The 23,991-nt window shown below is 36.1% G+C and overlaps 1 protein-coding gene across 2 annotated transcripts in view; it reads left to right on the plus strand.

Annotated features, from left to right (window-relative positions):
• Positions 1 to 23,274, plus strand: part of SMAD4 (SMAD family member 4) — a 60,621-nt gene extending 37,347 nt beyond the window's left edge. Inside the window, exons 9-13 of one of the 2 annotated variants that reach the window (XM_060029077.1) lie at positions 5,465 to 5,648; positions 6,672 to 6,840; positions 15,120 to 15,258; positions 16,747 to 16,959; positions 22,605 to 23,274. In XM_060029077.1, the coding sequence (XP_059885060.1) occupies positions 5,465 to 5,648; positions 6,672 to 6,840; positions 15,120 to 15,258; positions 16,747 to 16,958 (704 nt within the window). In that variant the 3' untranslated portion in view covers position 16,959; positions 22,605 to 23,274. Of the gene's footprint in view, positions 1 to 5,464; positions 5,649 to 6,671; positions 6,841 to 15,119; positions 15,259 to 16,746 lie in introns of both variants that reach the window. The other variant, XM_060029076.1, reaches the window with a different exon arrangement.
• The last annotated feature ends 717 nt before the right edge of the window (positions 23,275 to 23,991 follow it).

Consider the following 23,991-nt stretch of genomic DNA (forward strand, 5'->3'; position numbering starts at 1 on the left):
AAAAATGAAAAGAAATGAAGGCAGCCTAAGAGATCTCTAGGACAATATTAAATGCAACAACATTCGCATTATAGGGGTCCCAGAAGGAGAAGAGAGAGAGAAAGGACCCGAGAAAATATTTGAAGAGATTGTAGTCGAAAACTTCCCTAACATGGGAAAGGAAATAGCCACCCAAGTCCAGGAACCGCAGAGAGTCCCATACAGGATAAACCCAAGGAGAAACACACCAAGACACATAGTAATCAAATTGGCAAAATTTAAAGACAAAGAAAAATTATTGAAAGCAGCAAGGGAAAAACGACAAATAACATACAAGGGGACTCCCATAAGGTTAACAGCTGATTTCTCAGCAGAAACTCTACAAGCCAGAAGGGAGTGGCATGACATATTTAAAGTGATGAAAGGGAAGAACCTACAACCAAGATTACACTAGCCGGCAAGGATCTCATTCAGATTTGATGGAGAAATCAGAAGCTTTACAGACAAGCAAAAGCTATGGAGAAATCAAAGGCTTTACAGACAAGCAAAAGCTAAGAGAATTCAGCACCACCAAACCAGCTCTACAACAAATGCTAAAGGAACTTCTCTAAGTGGGAAACACAAGAGAAGAAAACAACCTACAAAAACAAACCCAAAACAATTAAGAAAATGGTATTAGGAACATACATATCTATAATTACCTTAAACGTGAATGGATTAAATGCTCCAACCAAAAGACACAGGCTCGCAGAATGGATACAAAAACAAGACCCATATATATGCTGTCTACAAAAGACCCACTTAAGACCTAGGGACACATACAGACTGAAAGTGAGGGAATGGAAAAAGATATTCCATGCAAATGGAAATCAAAAGAAAGCTGGAGTAGCAATACTCATATCAGATAAAATGGACTTTAAAGTACAGAAGGTTACAAGAGACAAGGAAGGATACTGCAGAATGATCAAGGGGTCAATCCAAGAAGAAGATATAACAATTATATATGCACCCAACATAGGAACACCTCAATACATAAGGCAACTGCTAACAGCTCTAAAAGAGGAAATCGACAGTAACACAATAATAGTGGGGGACTTTAACACCTCACTTACACCAATGGACAGATCATCCAAACAGAAAATTAATAAGGAAACTCAAGCCTTAAATGACACAATAGACTAGATAGATTTAATTGATATTTATAGAACATTCCATCCCAAAACAGCAGATTACGGTTTCTTCTCAGGTGCACACAGAAAGTTCTCCAGGATAGATCACATCTTGGGTCACAAATCAAGCCTCAGTAAATTTAAGAAAATTGAAATCATATCAAGCATCTTTTCTGACCACAACGCTATGAGATTAGAAATCAGTTACAGGGAAAAAAACGTAAAAAACACAAACACGTGGAGGCTAAACCATACGTTATTAAATAACCAAGAGATCACTGAAGAAATAAAAGAGAAAATCAAAAAATACCTAGAGACAAATGACAATGAAAACACGACGATCCAAAACCTATGGGATGCTGCAAAAGCAATTCTAAGAGGGAAGTTTATAGCAATACAATCCTACCTCAAGAAACAACAAACGTCTCAAATAAACAATCTAACCTTACACCTAAAGGAACTAGAGAAAGAAGAACAAACAAAACCCAAAGTTAGTAGAAGGAAAGAAATCATAAAGATCAGAGCAGAAATAAATGAAGTAGAAACAAAGAAAACAGTAGCAAAAATCAATAAAGCAGGGCTTCCCTGGTGGCGCAGTGGTTGAGTGTCCGCCTGCCGATGCAGGGGACACGGGTTCGTGCCCCGGTCCGGGAAGATCCCACATGCCGTGGAGCGGCTAGGCCTGTGAGCCATGGCTGCTGAGCCTGCGCCTCCGGAGCCTGTGCTCCACAACAGGAGAGGCCACAACAGTGAGAGGCCCACATATCGCAAAAAAAAAAAAAAATCAATAAAGCAAAAAGCTGGTTCTTTGAGAAGATAAACAAAATAGATAAACCATTAGCCAGGCTCATCAAGAAGAAGAGGGAGTGGACTCAAATCAATAAAATTAGAAATGAAAAAGGAGAAGTTACAACAGACACCGCAGAAATACAAAGCATCCTAAGAGACTGCTACAAGCAACTCTGCTAATAAAATGGACAACCTGGAAGAAATGGACAAACTCTTAGAAAGGTATAACCTTCCAAGACAGGAAGAAATAGAAAATATGAACAGACCAATCACAAGCAATGAAATTGAAACTGTGATTAAAAATCTCCCAACAAACAGAAGTCCAGGACCAGATGGCTTCACAGGTGAATTCTATCAAACATTTTGAGAAGAGCTAACACCCATCCTTCTCAAACTCTTCCAAAAAATTGCAGAGGAAGGAACAGCCCCAAACTCATTCTACGAGGCCACCATCACCCTGATACCAAAACCAGACAAAGATACTACAAAAAAAAGAAAGTTATAGACCAATATCACTGATGAATATAGATGCAAACATCCTCAAGAAAATACTAGCAAACAGAATCCAACAACACATTAAAAGGATAATACACCATGATCAAGTGGGATTTATCCCAGGCATTCAAGGATTCTTCAATATATGCAAATCAATGTGATAACACTATATTAACAAATTGAAGAATAAAAACCATATGATCATCTCAGTAGATGCAGAAAAGCTTTTGACAAAATTCATCACCTATCTATGATAAAAACTCTCCAGAAAGTGGGCATAGAGGGAACCTACCTCAACAAAATAAAGGCCATATACGACAAACCCACAACAAACATTCTCAGTGGTGAAAAAGTGAATGCATTTCCTCTAAGATCAGGAACAAGACAAGGATGTCCACTCTCACCACTGTTATTCAACATAATTTTGGAAGTCCTAGCCACCGCAATCAGAGAAGAAAGAGAAGTAAAAGGAATACAGATTGGAAAAGAAGTAAAACTATCACTGTTTGAAGATGATATGATACTATACATAGAGAATCCTAAAGATGCTACCAGAAAACTACTAGAGCTAATCAATGAATTTGGTAAAGTTGCAGGATACAAAATTAATGTACAGAAATCTCTTGCATTCCTATACACTGATGATGACAAATCTGAAAGAGAAATTAAGGAAACACTCCCATTTACCATTGCAACAAAAAGAATAAAATACCTAGGAATAAACCTACCTAGAGAGACAAAAGACCTGTATACAGAAAACTATAAAACACTGATGAAAGAAATTAAAGATGATACCAACAGATGGAGAGATACACCATGTTCTTGGATTGGCAGAATCAATATTGTGAAAATGACTCTACAACCCAAAGCAATCTACAGATTCAGTGCAATCCCTATCAAATTACCAATGTCATATTTTGCAGAACTAGAACAAAAAATCTTAGAATTTTTATGGAATCACAAAAGACCCCGAATAGCCAAAGGACTCTTGAGGGAAAAAAAACAGAGCTGGAGGAATCAGACTCCCTGACTTTGGGCTATACTACAAAGCTACAGTAATCAAGACATTATGGTACTGGCACAAAAACAGAAACATAGATCAATGGAACAAGATAGAAAGCCCAGAGATAAACCCATGCACCTATGCTCAACTAATCTATGACAAAGGAGGCAAGGATATACAATGGAGAAAAGACAGTCTCTTCAATAAGTGGTGCTGGGAAAACTGGACAACTACATGTAAAAGAATGAAATTAGAACACTCCCTGACACCATACACAAAAATAAACTCAAAATGGATTAGAGACCTAAATGTAAGACCAGACACTATAAATCTCTTAGAGGAAAACATAGGAAGAACACTCTGATGTAAATCACAGCAAGATCTTTTTTGGTCCACCTCCTACAGTAATGGAAATAAAAACAAAAATAAACAATTGGGACCTAATGTAACTTAAAACTGTTTGCACAGCAAAGGAAACTACAAAGAAGACCAAAAGACAACCTTCAGAATGGGAGAAAATATTTGCAAATGAATCAATGGACAAAGGATTAATCTCCAAAATATATAAAGAGCTCATGCAGCTCAATATTAAAAAAAAACAACCCAATCCAAAAATGGGCAGAAAAACTAAATAGACATTTCTCCAAAGAAGACATACAGATGGCCACGAAGCACATGAAAAGCTGCTCAGCATCACTAATTATTAGAGAAATGCAAATCAAAACTACAATGAAGTATCACCTCACACCAGTTAGAATGGGCATCATCAGAAAATCTACAAACAATAAATGCTGGAGGGGATGTGGAGAAAAGGGAACCCTCTTGCACTGTTGGTGGGAATGTAAATTGATACAGCCACTATGGAGAACAGTATGAAGGTTCCTTAAAAAACTAAAAATAGAACTACCATATGACGTAGCAATCCCACTACTGGGCATATACCCAGAGAAAACCATAATTCAAAAAGACACATGCACCCCAACGTTCATTGCAGCACTATCTACAATAGCCAGGACACGGAAGCAACCTAAATGCCCATCGACAGACAAATGGATAAAGAAGATGTGGTATATATATACAATGGAATATTGCTCAGCCATAAAAAGGAACAAATTGGGTCATTTGTAGAAACGTGGATGGATCTAGAGACTCTCATACAGACTGAAGTAAGTCAGAAAGAGAAAAACAAATATTGTATATTAACGCATATATGTGGAACCTAGAAAAATGGTACAGATGAACCAGTTAGCAGGGCAGAAATTGAGACACAGATGTAGAGAACGGACGTATGGACACCAAGGGGGGAAAGCGGTGGGGGGAAAAGCAGTGTGATGAATTGGGAGATTGGGATTGACATGTCGACACTGATGTATATAAAATGGATGACTAATAAGAACCTGCTATGTAAAAAAACAATTTAAAAAAATTATAGTAGTTAACATGAATGGACTTCACTAAAAATACAGATGGGACAAATGACCTTTCATCCAAGAGACAACTGAAAAATCCTGCTCACAGAAACTGTGTAGTTGGAGTGTAATTAACCTTGACTCTTGTCTGTGATGTCTGGCTTGGTTATGCCCTCTCTCTCATTTAGGGATCTATAAATATATACCATAGATTGATGTTATTCAAGAACACTTCTCTGAAATACGTATTAGAATCAGTGTGCTTTAAAAAAAAATAAAAGTTCAAACTACGTAGAAAATATTATGTGCAGTTAGATGAAACATCATGGTAAAAAAATTTATGTTTCTAATTTCCGTTTTTTAAATTCCCTGTTGATTGGGTACTTTCAGGTAAGAACCAAATTCCAGATTTTAAAAATGACTTTAAGTTTCAAGAATGTAAGATACTAAGCTGAAAAGTAGAAGTCATGGCAGTGCGTACTTTATAATGCATTATAAATTCTTGTGTGGGCTCTCTCTTTCCTTCACCCTTTAAGAAAAGCTTTGTCATATGGAGTGAAAGTGAAAGCCTTAAATCTTTCTCACATGATTGGCTGTTCTCTCCCATTTATCTCCTATAGCTCCTGAGTATTGGTGTTCCATTGCTTACTTTGAAATGGATGTTCAAGTAGGAGAGACGTTTAAGGTTCCTTCAAGCTGTCCTGTTGTTACTGTTGATGGTTATGTAGACCCTTCTGGAGGAGATCGCTTTTGCTTGGGTCAACTCTCCAATGTCCACAGGACAGAAGCCATTGAGAGAGCAAGGTATTGATTGTATAGTTAGATAGTTAATTTTAAAAATTGAACATAGTACATTGTCTTTTATTCAGAGATATCTTTCAATGTAAATTATGTTTTCGGATATAAAAGAATAAAGATCGTCTTGAAAATTCAGAATTTGTAAGCATTTCATTTGAATTGTAGATGTTTGTTATTTAAAAGATGATAAAATACCGTGTTTTTTAAAAGTCAGTGAGGTTTCTGTGTTTTGCATCATAACTAGACCTTTTGGAACCCAGTTTGAAAACTAGTTTTTATTTCCTCTGATTGTATGGTATTTCTCCAAATTTACTGAGAGGAAATAACATAAAATGAAGACATGTTTCCACAGGTGTTATTTATAATGGAAGACTGATAATAAAAGGTAAATGGTTAAGTAAATTTTAATACACTTTCATTTTTATGCAGTCATTAAAATATAAAAAGTTTACATAATCAAATGTAAATACTTAAGATGAAATATTACAGGAAAACATACACAATTTTAGGTACTGTGTGATCTCAACTCTTTAAGGAAATGTGTGTGTGCATAAGCACATAATCTTGGCTCTATCCCTAGCTGTGTGATTTTGGCAAATTATCTACTCTCTAAGCCAGTGCTGTCTAATAGAATTTTCTGTGATGAAGGAAATGGTTTATATCTGTGCTGTCCAGTATAGTAACTTCTAGCCACATGTAGCTGTTGAGCAGTTAAAATTTGGCTCATGTGATTAACTGAATTTTTAAATTAATTTAAATTGAATTGTGAAGGTTAAGTGAGAATTTATATCGAATGTTCCTGACACATAATAAGCATTATGTGAATGTTCATCATTATTACATATGAATAGGATACTAAAAAAAATAAACATACAGAAATGTTAACAGTGGCTATCTTTTGGTTATGGTGTTATATAATGTCCTTTATTCTTTAAAATTTTTCAGTATTGGGTATGCTATATAATCTGAACTAAAATTTATTTTTAAATACTTATCAAAATGAAATGTGATTCACTTTTTCTTCCTAAGGTTGCACATAGGCAAAGGTGTGCAGTTGGAATGTAAAGGTGAAGGTGATGTTTGGGTCAGGTGCCTTAGTGACCACGCAGTCTTTGTACAGAGCTACTACTTGGACAGAGAAGCTGGGCGTGCACCTGGAGACGCTGTTCATAAGATCTACCCAAGTGCATATATAAAGGTTAGTTGCAATTTTACTCAAATATTTTAGACTTGGAAAGCTCTGTTTGTTGTTTAAAGAATTGAGATGGAGGTGGGAGGAGTGTAAAAATGTCTCTTTATGTATTAAATAAGAAATTATGTTTGTATATAAAACACATTCCCTGGGCACTTTTATTGATATGATTGGTTATTTAGTTTTGTGGATGCATTCATGCCCTATTGTTTTATTAGCAAATTTGTTAAATGTTTTAGGGTAATACACAGGCTCTTGAAAATACTGAGTGAAACCTCCAAATTTCCTTTGATATAAAATATGTAAAACTCAGACTCTGAAATTGCATCTTAGCCAACCTTTAGGATTTTATGGAAGGGAATTCTAAAAGTATAGCTTTTCACATTAAGAACTGAGAAATGAAAAATTCTTCAGTACCACTTTTTTTAAGGTTAGTTATTTTGTGCATTAAATAGTTTTATTTACTATTATTTTGCAAATTAAGCCTGAAGTATTTTTCATTAATTATTACATATTCAACCTATTTTAATTTATAACATACACTGTTTTTGAAAGTGGAAGATGGTAATTAGATACCCTAAATATATTTCTAATTTCAGATTTTTCACCATCATCCTCAGCATGTTTAAGATTAGCTATTGTAAGTTAGTGGAATTAACTCTGCCTCATCACTTAGTCCTAGGAAATTGCTTAGCACACAAATAGAATTATCTTTATTTGTGTTTTCTAATTTTTCCACAAGGAATTTTGCTTATTTGTGCTTTATTATTTTTAAGTGGTGCTGTGTTTCCTCGTATGCTTTGTAGTCTGTTTAATATTTGTTGGCAAGTTTTTCTCAAGAGATTTTATTTTTTATTTTTTCCTTCCTGTCATGGCTTCTCCCTGTAGGGCAGTTCTGCCTTAGTCTGGCACCCTGGGATCCACATCTCAGGACCAATTCTTATATTTAGAAGGTAGAGGAATTTTTGTCCCTTGAGGAAATTGAGTTCCAATCCCCAGGTATGCTCAGGGCCTAATTTCCTGTTGCATAGATTTCTCTGATGCTTTCCTATGCCATGGACAAGAATTTTATTCCTAATTGCATTTCTGAATTAACTGTCAAACTGTTTTACCAGCACTTGATTTATGGGCAGGTGCCCAGTTGTAGCCCTTGGAGAGCCTGTTTTCTCATTCCATATCACTCTGAGAAGTCAAATTCCTGTCCTCTACACCTGTTTGGTGCTGGTACCCCAAGTACCTTCTGTCTTTCGTCCTTGCTCTCCACTGTGGATTTTGTTTATCCATCATAAGTTAATGGACATGAGTTGTGTCTGCTTTTTGGCTATTATGAATAATGCTGCTATGAATAGTCATGTATAAGTTTTTAGGTAGATGTATTTTTTTCATTTTCTTGGATATATGCCTAGGAGTGGAGTTGCTGGATCATAAGATAACTCTATGTCTGACTTTTTGAGGGACTGCCAGACTGTTCTCCAGAATGGTAGTGCTGTTTTACATTTCCACCAGCAATATATATGGAGGGTTTCTGTTTCTCTATATTCTCACAAACACTTGTTATTATCTGCCTTTTTTATTTTAGCCATCCTAGTGGATATGAAGTGGTATCTGCCTCATTGTGGTTTTGATTTGCATTTCCTTAATGGCTAATAATGTTGAACTTCTTTTTGTGTATTTATTGGCCATTTGTGTATCTTCTTTGGAGAAATGTCTGTTCAGATCTTTTCCCATTTTTTAATTGGATTTTTTAGTCTTTTTATTATTGTTATAAGCGTTCTTTATATATTCTGGGTATCAGTCCTTTATCAAATACATGATTTGCAAATATCTTCTTCCATTCTTTGGCTCGTGTTTCACTTTTTGCATGATAATGATTTGCAGCACAAAAGTTTTAAAATTTAGTATAGTCTATCTATTCTTTGGTTGCTTGTGCTTTTGGTGTCATATCTAAGAAACCATTGCCTAAGGCAAGGTCATGAAGATTTATGCCTATGTTTTCTTCTAAGTGTTTTATACTTTTAGGTCTTACATTTAGGTCTATGATCCATTTTGAGTGAATTTTTGTGTATGGTGTAGGGAAAGGATTGTTCTTTTGTATGAGCACCAGTTGTTCCAGCAACCATTTGTTCAAAAGACTGTTCTTTCCCTTATTGAATTATCTTGACACCCTGTTGAAAACTCAATTGACCTTAAGTGATAAAAGGGTTTTTTCTGGGCCATCAATTCTATTTCGTTGCTGTATATATCTATCCTTGTGACAGTACTACCCTTTCTTGATTGCTATAGCTTTGTAGGAAGTTTTGAAATTGGGGAGTGCGAGCTCTCCAACTTTGTAATTTTTCAGGATTATTTTGGCTATTGCCAGCCCCTTGGATTTCCACATGAATTTTATGATTGGCTTGGAAGATATCTATTTTTAATAGTTTTTCTAGCCTTTGTATATGTTTGGAGCAGAGAGCAAAGGTGATTATGCATAACTATGCATCCATCTTGACTACAAGTCTCTGGATTACTTGTGCAATTAGAAGTGAATGGACAGAGGACTACAGTGTTGAATATATACTTTGTGCCAGACAGTAGTTATGAACTTAACGGATATGAGGTAGTATTTAAAACATTTAAGCTTAAAAAATGTGGAATCTTGTATAATTAATTTCTAGGATTGTCAAATAATGTAGGATCTCTATTTTGGTACAAATGGTCCTTGAAAAGCCACCCAGGTATGAGACGTGTCATCACTTGATAAACCACTGTCATGGATAGATTTTTATAGCAATCTCAGACTTTTGCCTTGAACAATAAATAACTCTCTTGTGGTACATTTTAGTGGAGTAAAAAAATCCCATTTTTGTTATATTAACTAAGATTTTAAAATAGTTATTTCTGTTTACTAAGTATATTGTTCTTCAGAAGAGTCTTCTCATTAGCCAGAAAGAGATGCAAGTTTATCCTAAATCTAACCATTGGCCTTTTCTTCATTTACTAATTTTTTGGGCCGCAGTAACTAAAGTTTAGGTTGTCAGGTAGATTTTCACCAGAGATCATGTTACTGGGGTGAATTGCATACAGATACAGGAACCCTTGGAAGGAGTGCCCTTACATTGGGGAGTCCACATGGGGGAATCCATCCCTACCCCCAATACACATACATACACACAAACACATTTTTTTCTTTTTAGTTAAAATGAGGAAAACATAGGTTTAAAGAACCATTCTTTCATTTTATAAACCAAGAGGCTAGGACTAAATTGTATTTTTTTTTCTCCTAAGATGTTGATTTTTTTTTCCTGCTTCTCTTATGATATAGCAGTCACCTTATATTTATGAAAATCTGATGTAACAAAATGGCATTTTACAAGCTTTAAATGGAGCAAATGTTTGAATTCTGTTTAAGTGGCATTGCTCTTTTGCTTTCAAAAGTAAGATCTGTTTTGTTTTTGTTGCTTAAGCAGTAGACACTCAGGTTTTTTAAGAGTTTTTTTGAGATACTGAGATAATTCACATACCATATAATTCACCCATTAAAAGAGTACAATTGAGTGATTTTTAGTATATTCACAGAGTTGTGCAACCATCACCACAATCAATTTTAGAACATTTTCTTCACCCCAGAAAGAAACCTTGTACTCTTTAGCTGTTACCTCCCAACAACCCATTTCCGCCAGCTCTAGACAACCACTAACCTACTTTTTCTCTCTATAGATTTGCCTACTCTGAACAGTTTTTATAAATGGAATCATATAATGTGGTCTTTTGTGACTTCTTTCACTAAGCATAATGTTTTCAAGCTTCATCCATGTAGCATATATCTGTACTTAATTCCTTTTAGGGCTGAATGATATTCCATATACCACATTTTGTTTATCCATTCATCAGTTGATGGACATACGAGTTTCTACTTTTTGGCTATATTATGAATAATACCACTATGAACATTCACGTACAGATTTTTGTGTGAACATACGTCTTCATTTCTCTTGCATATACCAAGGAGTGGAATTGCTGGATCATAAAATAACTCTGTGTAACTTTTTAAGGGACTGCCAAACTGTTTTCCAAAGTGGCTGTAGCATTTTATATTTACAGCAGCAGTATATGAAGTTTCTGATTTCTCTACAGTCTCATGAATACTTGTTGCTATCTGTCTTTTTGATTTTAGCCATCCTAGAGGGTGTGAAGTGGTATCTCATTGTGGTGGTTTTTGATATGCATTTCTCTTATGATGATGAGTCAGGTTTGTTTTTGAACACATATGTTAGGGGCAGGGGGCAGGCTGTGTTTCTAAACCACAGCTGGACTAGGTTGAAGGTTATTATGATCCCACTTAAATTTATTCCCAGTTACTATATATCATGATTCTTACCTCCAGGTCAGATTACTTAGCAAGTCCTTAAAGCAGTCTTATATTCAGATGCCCGGTATACCACCAACACAATTATCTGTTTCTCTTTCTGGATTACTATTTCTTGGTGTTGATTTAAACAGAGTACTGTAATTGAGCCTTATAAAGAAGAATGCCAAAATTTGACTCCTGGTTGAAAGGGAATATCCTGAAGACACTCACCTTTGTTAAATAATAAGTTTGTAATAAACTTATATGAGAGTAACCACAGGAAATGTGTTTAAATAAATGAAATCAGAGGTAAATTGTTGATTAGCCCAGGGGTGGTGATGAAATATGTTTTGGATCTGAGCCAAAAAGAATATTTAAAACCTTTGGTTACTTTGAATTGTTTTTATCAACAACTCAGTCAAATTTTGAAAGGAAGATGGTTGCATTTCAATGAAAGCCTTAATTTTACTATCCAGTATAACAGATGAAACCTATTATGGTATAGACAGAGTATACAGTGGGGAGGCAGCCTGAGTTTTAGTTAGCAGTATAGCCAATAATATGTCTTTTGGTGTGGGTGCTGTAATTACATAAATAACCCATGTGGAAAGAAGGTTTGCTGAGGTGCTTAATGAATCGTTTTTACTACATCTGCAGATAAAAGGTTTAAAATTTCATCTCTGTGGTTAATATGTGCTCCTGGTGTTAGCATAGATTTAGAGAGTCGTAATTAAGACAGTCGTAATTATGATTGTTTATAACATATTGTAAAGAACCTATGTGTGAATATCTCTTGGTTATTTTTAATAACTCGTGGTGGAGGTGGGGATATGTTGAGAACATATTGAACCCTGGGAATTTATAAGTAAGCTGTATTCCCTCCTCCCGGGCCATACTAGGTTAATGATGGTTAAAAAAAATTTTTTTTAAGTGGTTGTAAAGACCTAAATGTGAAACATAAACCTCTTAGAGGATAACATAGGAGATGACCTTGGGTATGGCAATGACTTTTTAGATACAACATCAAATGCAGGATCCATGAAAGAAACAGTTGATAGGCTGGACCTCATTAAAATTAAAAATGGCTGCTCTACGAAGGACAGTGTCAAGAGAATGAGATGATTAGCCACAGAGTGGGAGAATATATTTGCAAAAGACACATCTGATAAAGGACTGTTATCGAAAATATAGAAAACACTTAAAACTTAACAGTAAGAGAACAACCTGATTAAAAAATGGGCAAAAGACCTGAATAGATGCTTCAGTGAAGAGGATACATTGATAGCAAGTAAGCATATGAATAGATGTTCAAGTTCATGTCATTAGGGAATTGTGAATTAAAACAACAGTGAGATACCACTACATACTAGTAGAATGGCTAAGATCCAAAACACTGACAAAACCAAATGCTGGCCAGGATGTGGAGCAACAGGAACTCTCATTCATTACTGGTGGAAATGCAAAATGGTACAGCTACTTTGGAAGACAGTTTGGTAGTTTCTTACATAGCTAAATGTATTCTAACCATATGATCCATCAGTCACACTCCTTAATATCCACCCAAATGATTTGAAAATGTATGTCCACACGAAAACCTACACACGGATGTTTACAGCAGCTTTATTCACAGCTGCCAAAAACTTAGAAACAACCAACATGTCCTTTAGTAGGTGAATGGGTAAATAAACTGTGGTACATCCACAGAGTGGAATGTTATTCAGCACTAAAAAGAAATGAGCTATTAAGTCATGAAGAGACATGGAGGAACCTAAAATGCATATTACTAAGTGAAAGAAGCCAATCTGAAAAGGCTACATACATGTTGTATGACTCCAACTCTGTGACATTCTGGAAAAGGTAAAACTATGGAGACGGTAAGAAGATGAGTGGTTTCCAGGGATAGAGAGGAGGGAAGAACTCATAGGCAGTGCGCAGAGGATTTTTAGGGTAGTGAAAGTACTCTGTATGGCACTACAACGTTGGATACGTGTCGTTATACATTTGTCTAAACCCATAGAATTATAAAACCAAGAGTTACCCTAATGTAGCCTGTGATTTGGAGTGATAACGGTGTGTCAGGGTAGGTTCATCGATGTAGCAGGGGCACCACTGTGGTGCGGGGCGTTGACGGTGGGGGAGGCTGTGATTGAGTAGGGAGGCAGAGCTCACTTTACTTTTTACCCAGTTTTATCTTGAGCCTAAAACTGCTCTAAAAAATAAGATTTGTTAGTTTCTTTCTTTAAAAAGAAGTGGTTGTAGAGCTATTTGGCATTTCAAATATTTGAGTCCCACTTTGTACTGTGCTAGGTGATGCCTTCTAAGAGGTCAGAGAGCCCAGTGGAAAATTTCAGAATCTAATGGACTCTTGGGAATCTTGAAAAAACAGTGGGTTTTGTTCTGGGCATTGTGGGATTTCTGATTTCCAGACCTGACTTTGTCATGCTTTCTGTTCTGAAGCCTTTTAGGACTGATAGTTTGGTCAGGTAATAAATACATCTATTTGTGACAAATTTCTAACTCTTCAGAGAATGGGATAGTCTTAAGTTTTGTCCGTCATTGATGCTGGAAGATTGGCATTGAGTAGAGAAATAAGTAAATAGGAATGTGGTTTGCTGTTTGGAGAGGGTTCTCTTGTTTATTGTTGTTGTATGCTCTTATGTTTCATGTAAATACCATGGCTAAAGACAGTCAGAATTTTTCAGGCATCTGAAAACTAATGGTTTGGGTTTCAAACCTGTTGTTTATCTGATAAAGTACTATGTTATGCGTTCTTTGATTTCTTTTATTGTCAGGGATAATTATGCTTGCTTATATTTGGGTTTTGTGCATACTAGAAGGATTTTTTTTAATGTAATTTACTCTTGACAAAGGAATATAGTCACATGGTTCAGAAATTAAAATGATATAAAAAAAGTGCATTGAGCAGTCTTGCTTCTACTCTGTCCTTGTTTTCCTTTCTTGCAACTTCTAAGATGATCACTCTGCTTGTGTAATCTTCCAGTGCTTTAAAAAATGCCAGCCCTTGGCATGGCTGATAAAGAACATTGAAATTACTTATGAACTCCTTAACTTATCCTGAAAGATCAATGGCTACATGGGAGGCCAAAACTAAAATAAAATATAATAAGTAACATTTATTGACAGCTTACTGTATACTATGCCAAGTTTATAACAACCTTATAAAAAAGCATGTACACTTAGCATTCCCATTTTATAGATAAGAAAATTGAGGCCTCAGAGAGGTTAAGAAATTTAACCCATGTAGGTAGCAGGTATCAGTGATAGGATTCAAAGCTAAGCATTTTTTTTTTTATCACGAGCATACAGAAAGTAATGAGAAACTAGTTAATGAAATCCCATGTATCTATCACTGAGATTCAGTAGTTGTTAAGATTTTACATTTACTTGATCTATTCTTTTTCCTCTGTTTCTAAAGTATTTTAAAACAAGTCCTAAATATCATGTTATTTTGCTCCTATGGATTAAAGTGTGCATCTCTGAGAAATGTAGTTGTTTTCTTATATAGTGACAGTGCCTTTTATTCACTCCTCCAAATAGAATGATAAAGAAAAGAAGTTGGCCATATGATCTAGGCCATCGATTCAGCCTAAAGAAAACTCTCAGCAATTTGGTTATGAAAGGGAGGGATGATTTCTTAACTGTTCATTTTACACAGTGGTGTGGTTTTTCACAAGGACAATAATGGCTGCCCCACACTGAACTCTAGATAAAGGATACAGAGAGCTGTGGCAGCCAAAGCTGTCCTCATAGTGAAATGTGCCTCTTGGTGAGCTTCAAGCCACCTTTCCTAAGAACTACATATACATAAAAAATTAAAATTTTGAATTCTTTAATTCTGAGAGCTGAATTAAGCTATGAGTTTTATGCATTGGTTTTTGATGTATGGAATATTTTCTGCTGGACTCATGGCATGAGACTTATACTTTTTTTTAAGGTCTTTGATTTGCGTCAGTGTCATCGTCAGATGCAACAACAGGCAGCTACTGCACAAGCTGCAGCAGCTGCCCAGGCAGCAGCCGTGGCAGGAAACATCCCTGGCCCCGGATCAGTAGGTGGAATAGCCCCAGCTATCAGTAAGTATACTTTTGATTTTTTTTTTTTTAAAGTGCAATAGTTGGCGTTTTATCTTGATTGACTCAGTTGATTAGTTAATTTAAGCAATAATAGAAATTAAAGTTCTTTTTACTGGGATAACATTTTTGAATTTGTAAACAAAAAAAAGAAAACTGTTATTCTGTAATAGTTGCCCTTTGTCTAGGACCCTGTGTTCATTCTTTTTGTATCAAAAAAGGGAGTATGGGATAAAGGAGAAAGGGGGTTATTATATTATATTGATCAGTCTCCCCTTTTTTTTGCTGATGCTTTTAATTCTTGCCTCACCAGCCAGGGTGGGTTGAGATCACCGACATGCTTTGCTTTATTCTAGAAGGAAAGCATATTTCAGTTTCAGAGTTAGGCACCTCTCCAGTTTTTTCTTAAGTATGCTAAGCATGGAGAGAAAACTAAGTGAGGGTGGTATTTTGGTAACTTGTAGACTTTTTTTTAATTTTAGGGTAAAATTGAACTGTGTGCCAGGTTTCACACTGATGGGGAATTTTTTACTGCAGAGTTAAACTCCTGACTATAGACTTTTATGATGGAAACACGTGGCACCCATCTTCCACGTCTGAAGGCATAACTAGTGATTCATTCAACCCCTGTTCTTAACCTCTTCAGTGTGGTAAGCAAATCACACTGGCTAAGAAAACTGCAGTGGCCCTGCAGGTTTCTCTACAGTACATAACAAATTCCTCCCATTAGTTTCATTGTAATATTGATGAATGCAGATTGACTATATGACTGTATGTTCTGGAAAATTAGATGCAGAGTCTCCGTTGTGACTTATGTTCAGGAGTTTACAATTTAGAGGTAGATAAGGCATACTCATTTAGAAAATTTTATTTTTTAAAAGATTTGGGCATCTAAACCATTAATTTGCTAGTTTTGATGTTATAAACATGCTTTTACTAAAGAATCCAGATCTATTATTAAATTTTTCATTCTCATCTACTGCTCCCTGTTGAGTAATTACGTATTATCTCTGTTACATTGTGAAACTGAGAGACAGACATCATCTGGGTCATCCAAGAAGTCTTAGTGGAACCAGGACTGTTAACTGTCTCATTATTAGTCATGTCTTACTCTGAACTAGACTGTTTAGACAGACAGTAAGGTTCTTAGAACCAACCTGTAGACATGCACTACCTCTTAAAAACAAGTTGTTTTTTATTCCTTCACCTCCACTTCTAAAGAGAAAAACAGGTGGGGTGTTGGTGGATTGTGGTAATTCATAATTGATGGTAGCTAGAAGACCCATGTGGAATGTAGGTGGTCTTTACCAAAAGTTTTCAGTCCCTGTTGATAAAGTATAGATCTACACTTACTTTTTGGCACCTTGACAGAGAAGTTATATGCTGGGGAGAATGAAGTAAAGAAAGCTAATCACCTTATTAATGTAAGATTTAGGGAGGATGGGAAGAGATCAGCTGTCCCTCTGACGTCATCTAAATCTTTTCTGTTAGGTTTGTCAGCTGCTGCTGGAATCGGTGTTGATGACCTTCGTCGTTTATGCATACTCAGGATGAGTTTTGTGAAAGGCTGGGGGCCTGATTACCCAAGACAGAGCATCAAGGAAACACCTTGCTGGATTGAGATTCACTTACACCGGGCCCTCCAGCTCCTAGATGAAGTACTTCACACCATGCCTATTGCCGACCCACAGCCTTTAGACTGAGGTCTTTTAACTTAATGTTGGGGCCCTTAACATTATCAGGATGGTGGACTATAAAATGCAATCCTGTTTATAATCTGAAGATATATTTCACTTTTGTTCTGCTTTATCTTTTCATAAGGGGTTGAAAAATGTGTTTGCTGCCTTGCTCCTAGCAGACAGAAACTGGATTAAAACAATTTTTTTTTTCCTATTTAGAACTTTTCAGGCATGGCTCAGAGCTTGAAGATCAGGAAAAACACATTCTTATTAAATCTTCACCAGTTATGTATGAAGGAATCATTCCAATGCTGGAAAATTTAGCCCTTTAAAATGTTTTAGAGCCTTTTATATGCAGAACATTGATATGTGTGTTATTCTACAGAATAAATTCAATATTGCTGATTTTAAAGGCAGAGAAGTTCTCAAAGTTAATTCACCTATATTATCTTGTGTGTGAGTTGTTATTGTTGAACATACTTTACTCCAAAATATTGTGCCATGCGGGTGAGTTAATTTTACCAAGAGCAACTTTACTCTGTGTTTAAAAAAGAAGATAGTAATGTATTATAACCTTTTATGCAAATGTTTTTTTCAAGTTAAACTAGTGAAGATGATTTCAATTCAGATTGTCTTGCGACTTCAATTTTCTTTTGCCAAGGCAAAACACTAATCTCTGTATATTGAGAATTCCTTAAAATTACCAAAGGAATATCATTTAAAATTACATTTGTTATCTTTGTTGGATAACTATTTATCATGAAATCTACTTTAGCCCTGTTAAACAGTAGATGTATTCTATATTTCTAGGCACAGGGTTGGTTACTAAGAAGCCTAGAGGAGGAATTTCTTTCCTTCATTAACATAGGGAAAGGTTTTGTATTTTTAAAAACACTAAAAGCAGTGTCACTCCATCTAATATCTTAACCATTCTGCAAAGGTGGCAGTGCTTAAACTAAATAATGAATATTTTGGGAATTGCTAAATTCTGTGTTAAATACAGTGCAGAATAAGGGAAACATTACCGTTCATAATAGGTAGTTTGGATATTTTTGTACTTGATTTGATGTGTGACTTTTTTTTCGTATACTGTTTAAGTCATGTATGTTATGACATTGTTTAAAATTCAGTTTTTGTATCTTGGGGCAAGACTGCAAACTTTTTTATACCTTTTGGTTATTCTAAGCCCTTTGCCATCAATGATCATATCAATTGGCAGTGACTTTGTATAGAGAATTTAAGTAGAAAAGTTGCAAATGTATTGACTGTACCACAGATAAAATATGTATGCTTTTTACTTAGCTAGTAGCATAAATAAAACTGAATCTCAACATGCAAAGTTGAATTCTAGGTTTGATTTTTAAGTTTTTTTTCTTTTGCACTTTTGAGTCCAACCTTAGTGGCGAGACACCTTCTACTAAGTGACAGGCAAACAGCCAGTACTATTGGGCAGCTTTGGTTTTTTTCTCCCACTCTACCAGGACTTCCCTATGGACATTATGTATCAAGTGTAGGGTTGGTTATTTTTTTAACTTTTATTTTACTGTAGCAAAACTAGGCCTGATTGTCTATAAGATAAGTAGGTTGTCTACAGGATAAATAGTGTGAAATAAATCAAGGATTATCTTTCAGATGTTTTTGCTTTCTTCATGGAGGGCCTTTCTAAGTGTAATAAGATTATTTCAGGTGTGTTACAAGTTTGAGACATGAGAAACACTTAATGCATGATAGTCATCCTTATATCAACTTAAATCAACAAATCTTCTACTTCTTTGCTTAGGTCTTCTTAGTAAGACCGTCCTAGAAACCACTGAGTTTGCTTATTGCTGTGATTTAAACATATCTTGATCCAAGCTACTTGTATTTTGTTTTTTAAAATAACATTTCTACCAACTCATTTATACTCTTGAGTACTTACAGATACTTCTGTTAAAGACCTAATCTTAATCTGTAAAGTTTGGTGATTTTACGTTTTATTGGCAGATTTTTTAAAAGGTATCTTCATTCTCTAGAAATTTTTTACTTAGGTCTGTTTTATTGTGAATGAAGAATAGGAGCAAGAGGGGAGAGAGTTTTAGAATAACAGATTTTAAAAATCGAGGATGTTAGATTAGAACCACAAGCATGCTATGATATAATCCATTGCCTCCTATTCTACTTTAAAGAAGGTTTACATGTTTAATCATCTAGGGAAAGTATTGTGGAAAATATTTGCTAAGTAGTCTGTCTTTCAGGCCAAGCCACCCACTTTGGTTTCCTTTTGCAAAGAGCCATAAAAATACGACAAGTACATAGAAGTACTTCTAGTTATTAATTGCTTTATACTTGTGCCTAGGTTCAGTCACATGCTTTTGAGAAAACATCTAGTATGTTATAATCAGTTATTTCTGAGGGCTTATAGTTGTTGAACAGTATTTACGTTTCTTAGAGGTAGTCATCTTTGATGAGTAAGACTAAAAGAATCACAGTGTTTAAGATTTTATGGCTATTTTAAGAGTAGAATAGTGTCCACAGTTCTTGGAATCTGATTGCTCTGAGTATATGGTTCTGGGTGTGTTTTCTCTAGCTAGTTCATATCTCAGAGACTCTCAGAATATTGAATTTCAGTGGAAGCTGAGAGAGAGATGAACCAGGTTTGTACCTTTATAATCAATCCAGTATGAGGCCCATTCCACTTTTGTCTAGTGCCTTTCAGTGCATTATCAAAGGGAAATCCTTAAATCCAAAATGGTGTTGCCTTTATTTTCCAGGGAGTAGATTCTTTTGTGGGATATAGTCTGTCATTTTTTATAGTATACTACCCCTGGTATACAAAGATAATGATAATAAATCACTGCCATATAACCTTGTTTTTCTAGAAGCATGGCTCGTTTGTATTGACCTAATAGGCAAATAGGTTGCCTGTCCCATTCCTCCTGTAAACATTGTAGGTTTACAGGTTGAGTGACCTGGCTTAGGGATAACCATACTCAGAATACCCAAATAAAATGAACACATATGAGCTGTGTTGTATTTCAAAGTTAAAAATCCACTTTCGTGTGGAAGGGTGTAGTGTAGAGAGGGGGTATTTGTAATAGAACATTGAAGGCAAAATAAAATGTCCTGTCTTCCAGATGATAAATATCTTATTTCGAAAGTTTATTGCAGTTGTCTTTTTGACCATGCCCATCTGAAGAAGGGAAATTTTACATGTTCCATGGTGCTCCTTAAGTATATGTGGAGGTTAAAGAATATATGGTGAAGTATTTCGATTCCTGGTTTGGTGGTAACTAGTTAGTAGTTACTAGCTATTATGCAAAATCAGATTAGTTCAGAACCTCTTTGAGAGCCTTTTGGAAGAAGAAGTTTTATTCTCAGTAAGGCAGAATAATCCTTTTTGTTGATAGTTTCTATAGGTTGCTCCCTCCATCATTGAGTCATTTTGCTGGCATTTAATAATAGCAGATTGGGAAAATGGTGAATTTTAGGTTACTGGGGTAAATGAGTATATGAAAGCAATTACCTGTATGTAAAGTCAGTTAACAACTCTTTTGTGGATGGGGTTTGGCTAAGACTAGCAGATAGAAAAAATGCTTTTTTTTTTCCTTCCTAAAGGCAGAACCCATTGTTGCGGATAGCTATCTGTAAATAATCACCTAAGTCCTCCTTTGCAAGATTATTGAAGATGGGGCATGAGAATCTTGTGTGCAACCTTTCTATTTTTTCCTCACAAGTAGATAATTTCTTTTCTCCTAAGATATATCAGGAAGGATGTAAAAAGTTAGTGGCCTTATTCATAGCATCCTCAGGCCCAGCCTTGTCTGTAAGCACTTGTCCCAGTGTTGCTAGGTTGTTTATCTTATTTATCTGGTATCACTGTGGAATGGAATTTTCTGCATAATCCAAACTTGCCTTATTTAAACAGTAAAACTTTTTTTACTTTGGCCATTTTTTTGGGTGGAGTTATTTGATATGTATATTAGAGAACATACTAGATACAGTGTTTCTTTTGTGCCTCCTGTCTTGTAGACTTTAGAGGCTGCTAAGACATGTGGGACTGTTTTACCTGCATTAAATGGTCGCAGACTCCTATGGTTTGGAATGTTTGTTTTGGTATACTCCCCCCGCCCCTTTAATGACAGCAACCACTTCCTGTGTGTTACTAGTATACCTCCCCTTAGTTCCGTCTTCCCTTTCTGATTCATTTTCCCGACTGGGCAAGGAAGCCAGATAACCATACTTATTAGAACTTTCTTTAAAACACCAGGGCAAACTGGGACAGGACCCAAGGAAGTTTCCTGTAAAGTATTGAAAAGAACTTCACTGCTTTGGCATTTGATATCAGTTTGACTGCTTAGTGTGCTTCCTGATTCTTGCTGAGTTTCAGGTAGTTCAGATAGAGAGAAATGAGTCATATTCATAATTTTCCCCTTTGAAAGGTTTAGTTGCTTCCACTTGAATGCTGCTCAAACAAATACTGGGGTTACAAGGGTTGGTTACTAAGTTAGCATCAATAGCCAGAGGCAATACCATTACCTAGAGGACACCAGCAAAAAGAAAAAGAACAGCAAAAAAAATAAAAACCTTGGAAAATGAGGGGGTCATTTTGTTTTGTTTTGGTGTCCCCTTTTTGAGTCCTATCTTCTGGCCTTCCTCCTCTACAGATATTTTTGACCTTTAGGTGCCTTTATGAGAATTGAGGGTCTGATATCCTGCCCCAAGGAGTAGCTAAAGTGATTGCTGATGTTTTCAGGGATTTTAACATCAGACTTGAATGAGTGAATGAACCTTTTTTTCTTTTCCTTTCATCATCTTTTTTTTTTTTTTTAAATGTAGGAAGAACTAAGGAGAAAACTCTAGTGAAGACAATCATTTCTCTCTATTGATGCGGATAATTTTCAGCTTATTTCAGATGCTTTCTCAATAGGTCTCAGAACTAGCGTTCTTGTTCAACCGGAAACTAGTAGTGGCTCTGGGCTGGGGCCAGATAGTTGCACTCTCTAGTTTGCGCTCTGCCACTAATTTGATGTATGACCTTGGGCAAGTCATTTACCTTCTTTGGGCCTCAGTTGCCTCATCTGTAAAATGAGGGAGTTGGACTAGATGAGTTCTTCCAGCTCTGAAGTTTAAGTGACCTTGCCTACCTTGCAGCAGTTTTTGATTTCTTCCTTACCTTTGGTCTGCTGTCTGAGGGGGCTTTTTACTTATTTCCACATTATTCAAATGAGACTAGGCTTGATATTTTATTACTGTTCTGTGGACAAGAAGTTACATAATATGTCCTTAAAACTTAAATTCAACCAAAGGCCTAGCACCGCCTTGGGGGCTGCAATAAATACTTAAAAAAAAAAAAAATGGAGAAAAGCCTTTATCTTATTTTCCCATCATCTCTATTCAAGGTGTATTAAGGCTTTTTTTGGAGTCATGATATTCTACCTTTTGGGTTGGTATGTGTGTGACACCATCCTCTTAAGTACTGTGTGCTGGTAATTTTTTCTTTAAAATGGATTGAAAACTTACTGTAAATGCCTAATGGTTATTAGAGGTCATTGCTTTGGGTCTTTGGTTTCTTAACTCTTCTATTCTGAAAACAGGGAAATTCCCTTGAACTGTGTCAATTAAAATGGTTTATATGACTCAAGAAATTAATACCAGTGGATGATTATTCACTTTATTTTTGGCTCTTTTTAGGTCCATTTTGATTAGAAGACTTTTGGCTGGAGCATTCCTTTCAGAGTTCTCTTCCAGCCTATCCTTGGATGAGTATAATTAATGGACTTGGCTTTTTCAAGGACCTTGAGAACCTTCCTTGGGGGGTGGGTCAAGGGTAGGGGATTGGGGAGTCCTGGTAGAGGCCAGCTCTGTGGTAGCTGGAAAGGAAGGAATGAAACCAGCTGCTGTTGCTGTGGCTGCTTGTCATTGATAGAAGGACTCATGGGCTTGGATTGGTTAAAAGGCCAAACATAGAGTCAGCAAACTTCTTCCAAGTTGGGTTCTGGCCGATGCCTTGGACATGTGATTTAAGGGAAAAGTGTGAAAGCTCCTGGATGATGAAAACCTGGTGAGCTGCAGAACCATTTGGAGGAGGTGACTAGGGGTTGGGAACAGATTTGGTGATAGTACTTCCCAACTCTGTCTCCTTCTCGGAAGTCAGAGGAATGCAGCTATGCCAAAACTCACAGAAGAGCCACATTTAACCTCTGCTTTTGGGGAAACTGGTTAGCTAAGGCTGGTAGTTCCTTTGTGGCTTTTTGTATACTTTTGCCTGGTTGAAGTCTGTGGCTAAAAAATAGTTGAACCTTTCCTGAGAACTCTGTAACAAAGTATGTTTTTGATTAAAAGAGAAAGCCAATTAAATCATTATGTGCTCATTCTTTTTCTTAAAGCCTGTGGATGTTTTAGATCTAGAAAGAATTTCTAATCACGTAGCGAATTCTCAGACTTGAGGACATTTTCCTTCATTGCTTTGTGACAATTGAAATGGGAACTACAGCATTTCAAATATGACCATGGGAGAACTGTCCCCATTCTTATCTCATTTTTAAAAGGAGAGAGTGGAATGATGGTGGTTGAAGAGGTGGGTACTAGGGAATTATGAGAACCAAGATGCTTAAAGGAGAGACAGAAATTGGAAATTGGAGACTGACCCTATCATTGCCCATCTAAGGATAAAGAAAGCTATTCCCCCCTAGCTGCCTCCTTTATGAAATGAGGGGTCAGTGTGGGGCAGGGGGTGGTCAGGTAAGGTTTTTCTTTGGCAATGGCTTGTAAAAAAAAAAAAAAAAAAAATCACGACCAAATCAGAATTTTCTTTCTGGTCTTGCTGATGTGAGTTCCAGAGACATTTATCAGGCCGAGAGACTCATTCTCGCCTGACCTAAAATTTACAGTATTTTAAGCTGAACTTGGAGAGGGTTGTTGATTGGCATGCTGTTGAGGGGAAAAAAACGAAACACAAAAAGCATTCCTTTGTGGAACTCTTCAGGAGTAAGGGCAGTTTTGTGTATTCTTCATCTCTCTCTGCCCTCTGCTTTTGACCCTTGATTCTTTGTGCTTTATTCCATCTCCTGCCTTATCA

This window comes from Delphinus delphis, chromosome 13 (assembly GCF_949987515.2).
Source record: "Delphinus delphis chromosome 13, mDelDel1.2, whole genome shotgun sequence".
Taxonomy (NCBI): Eukaryota; Metazoa; Chordata; class Mammalia; order Artiodactyla; family Delphinidae; genus Delphinus; species Delphinus delphis.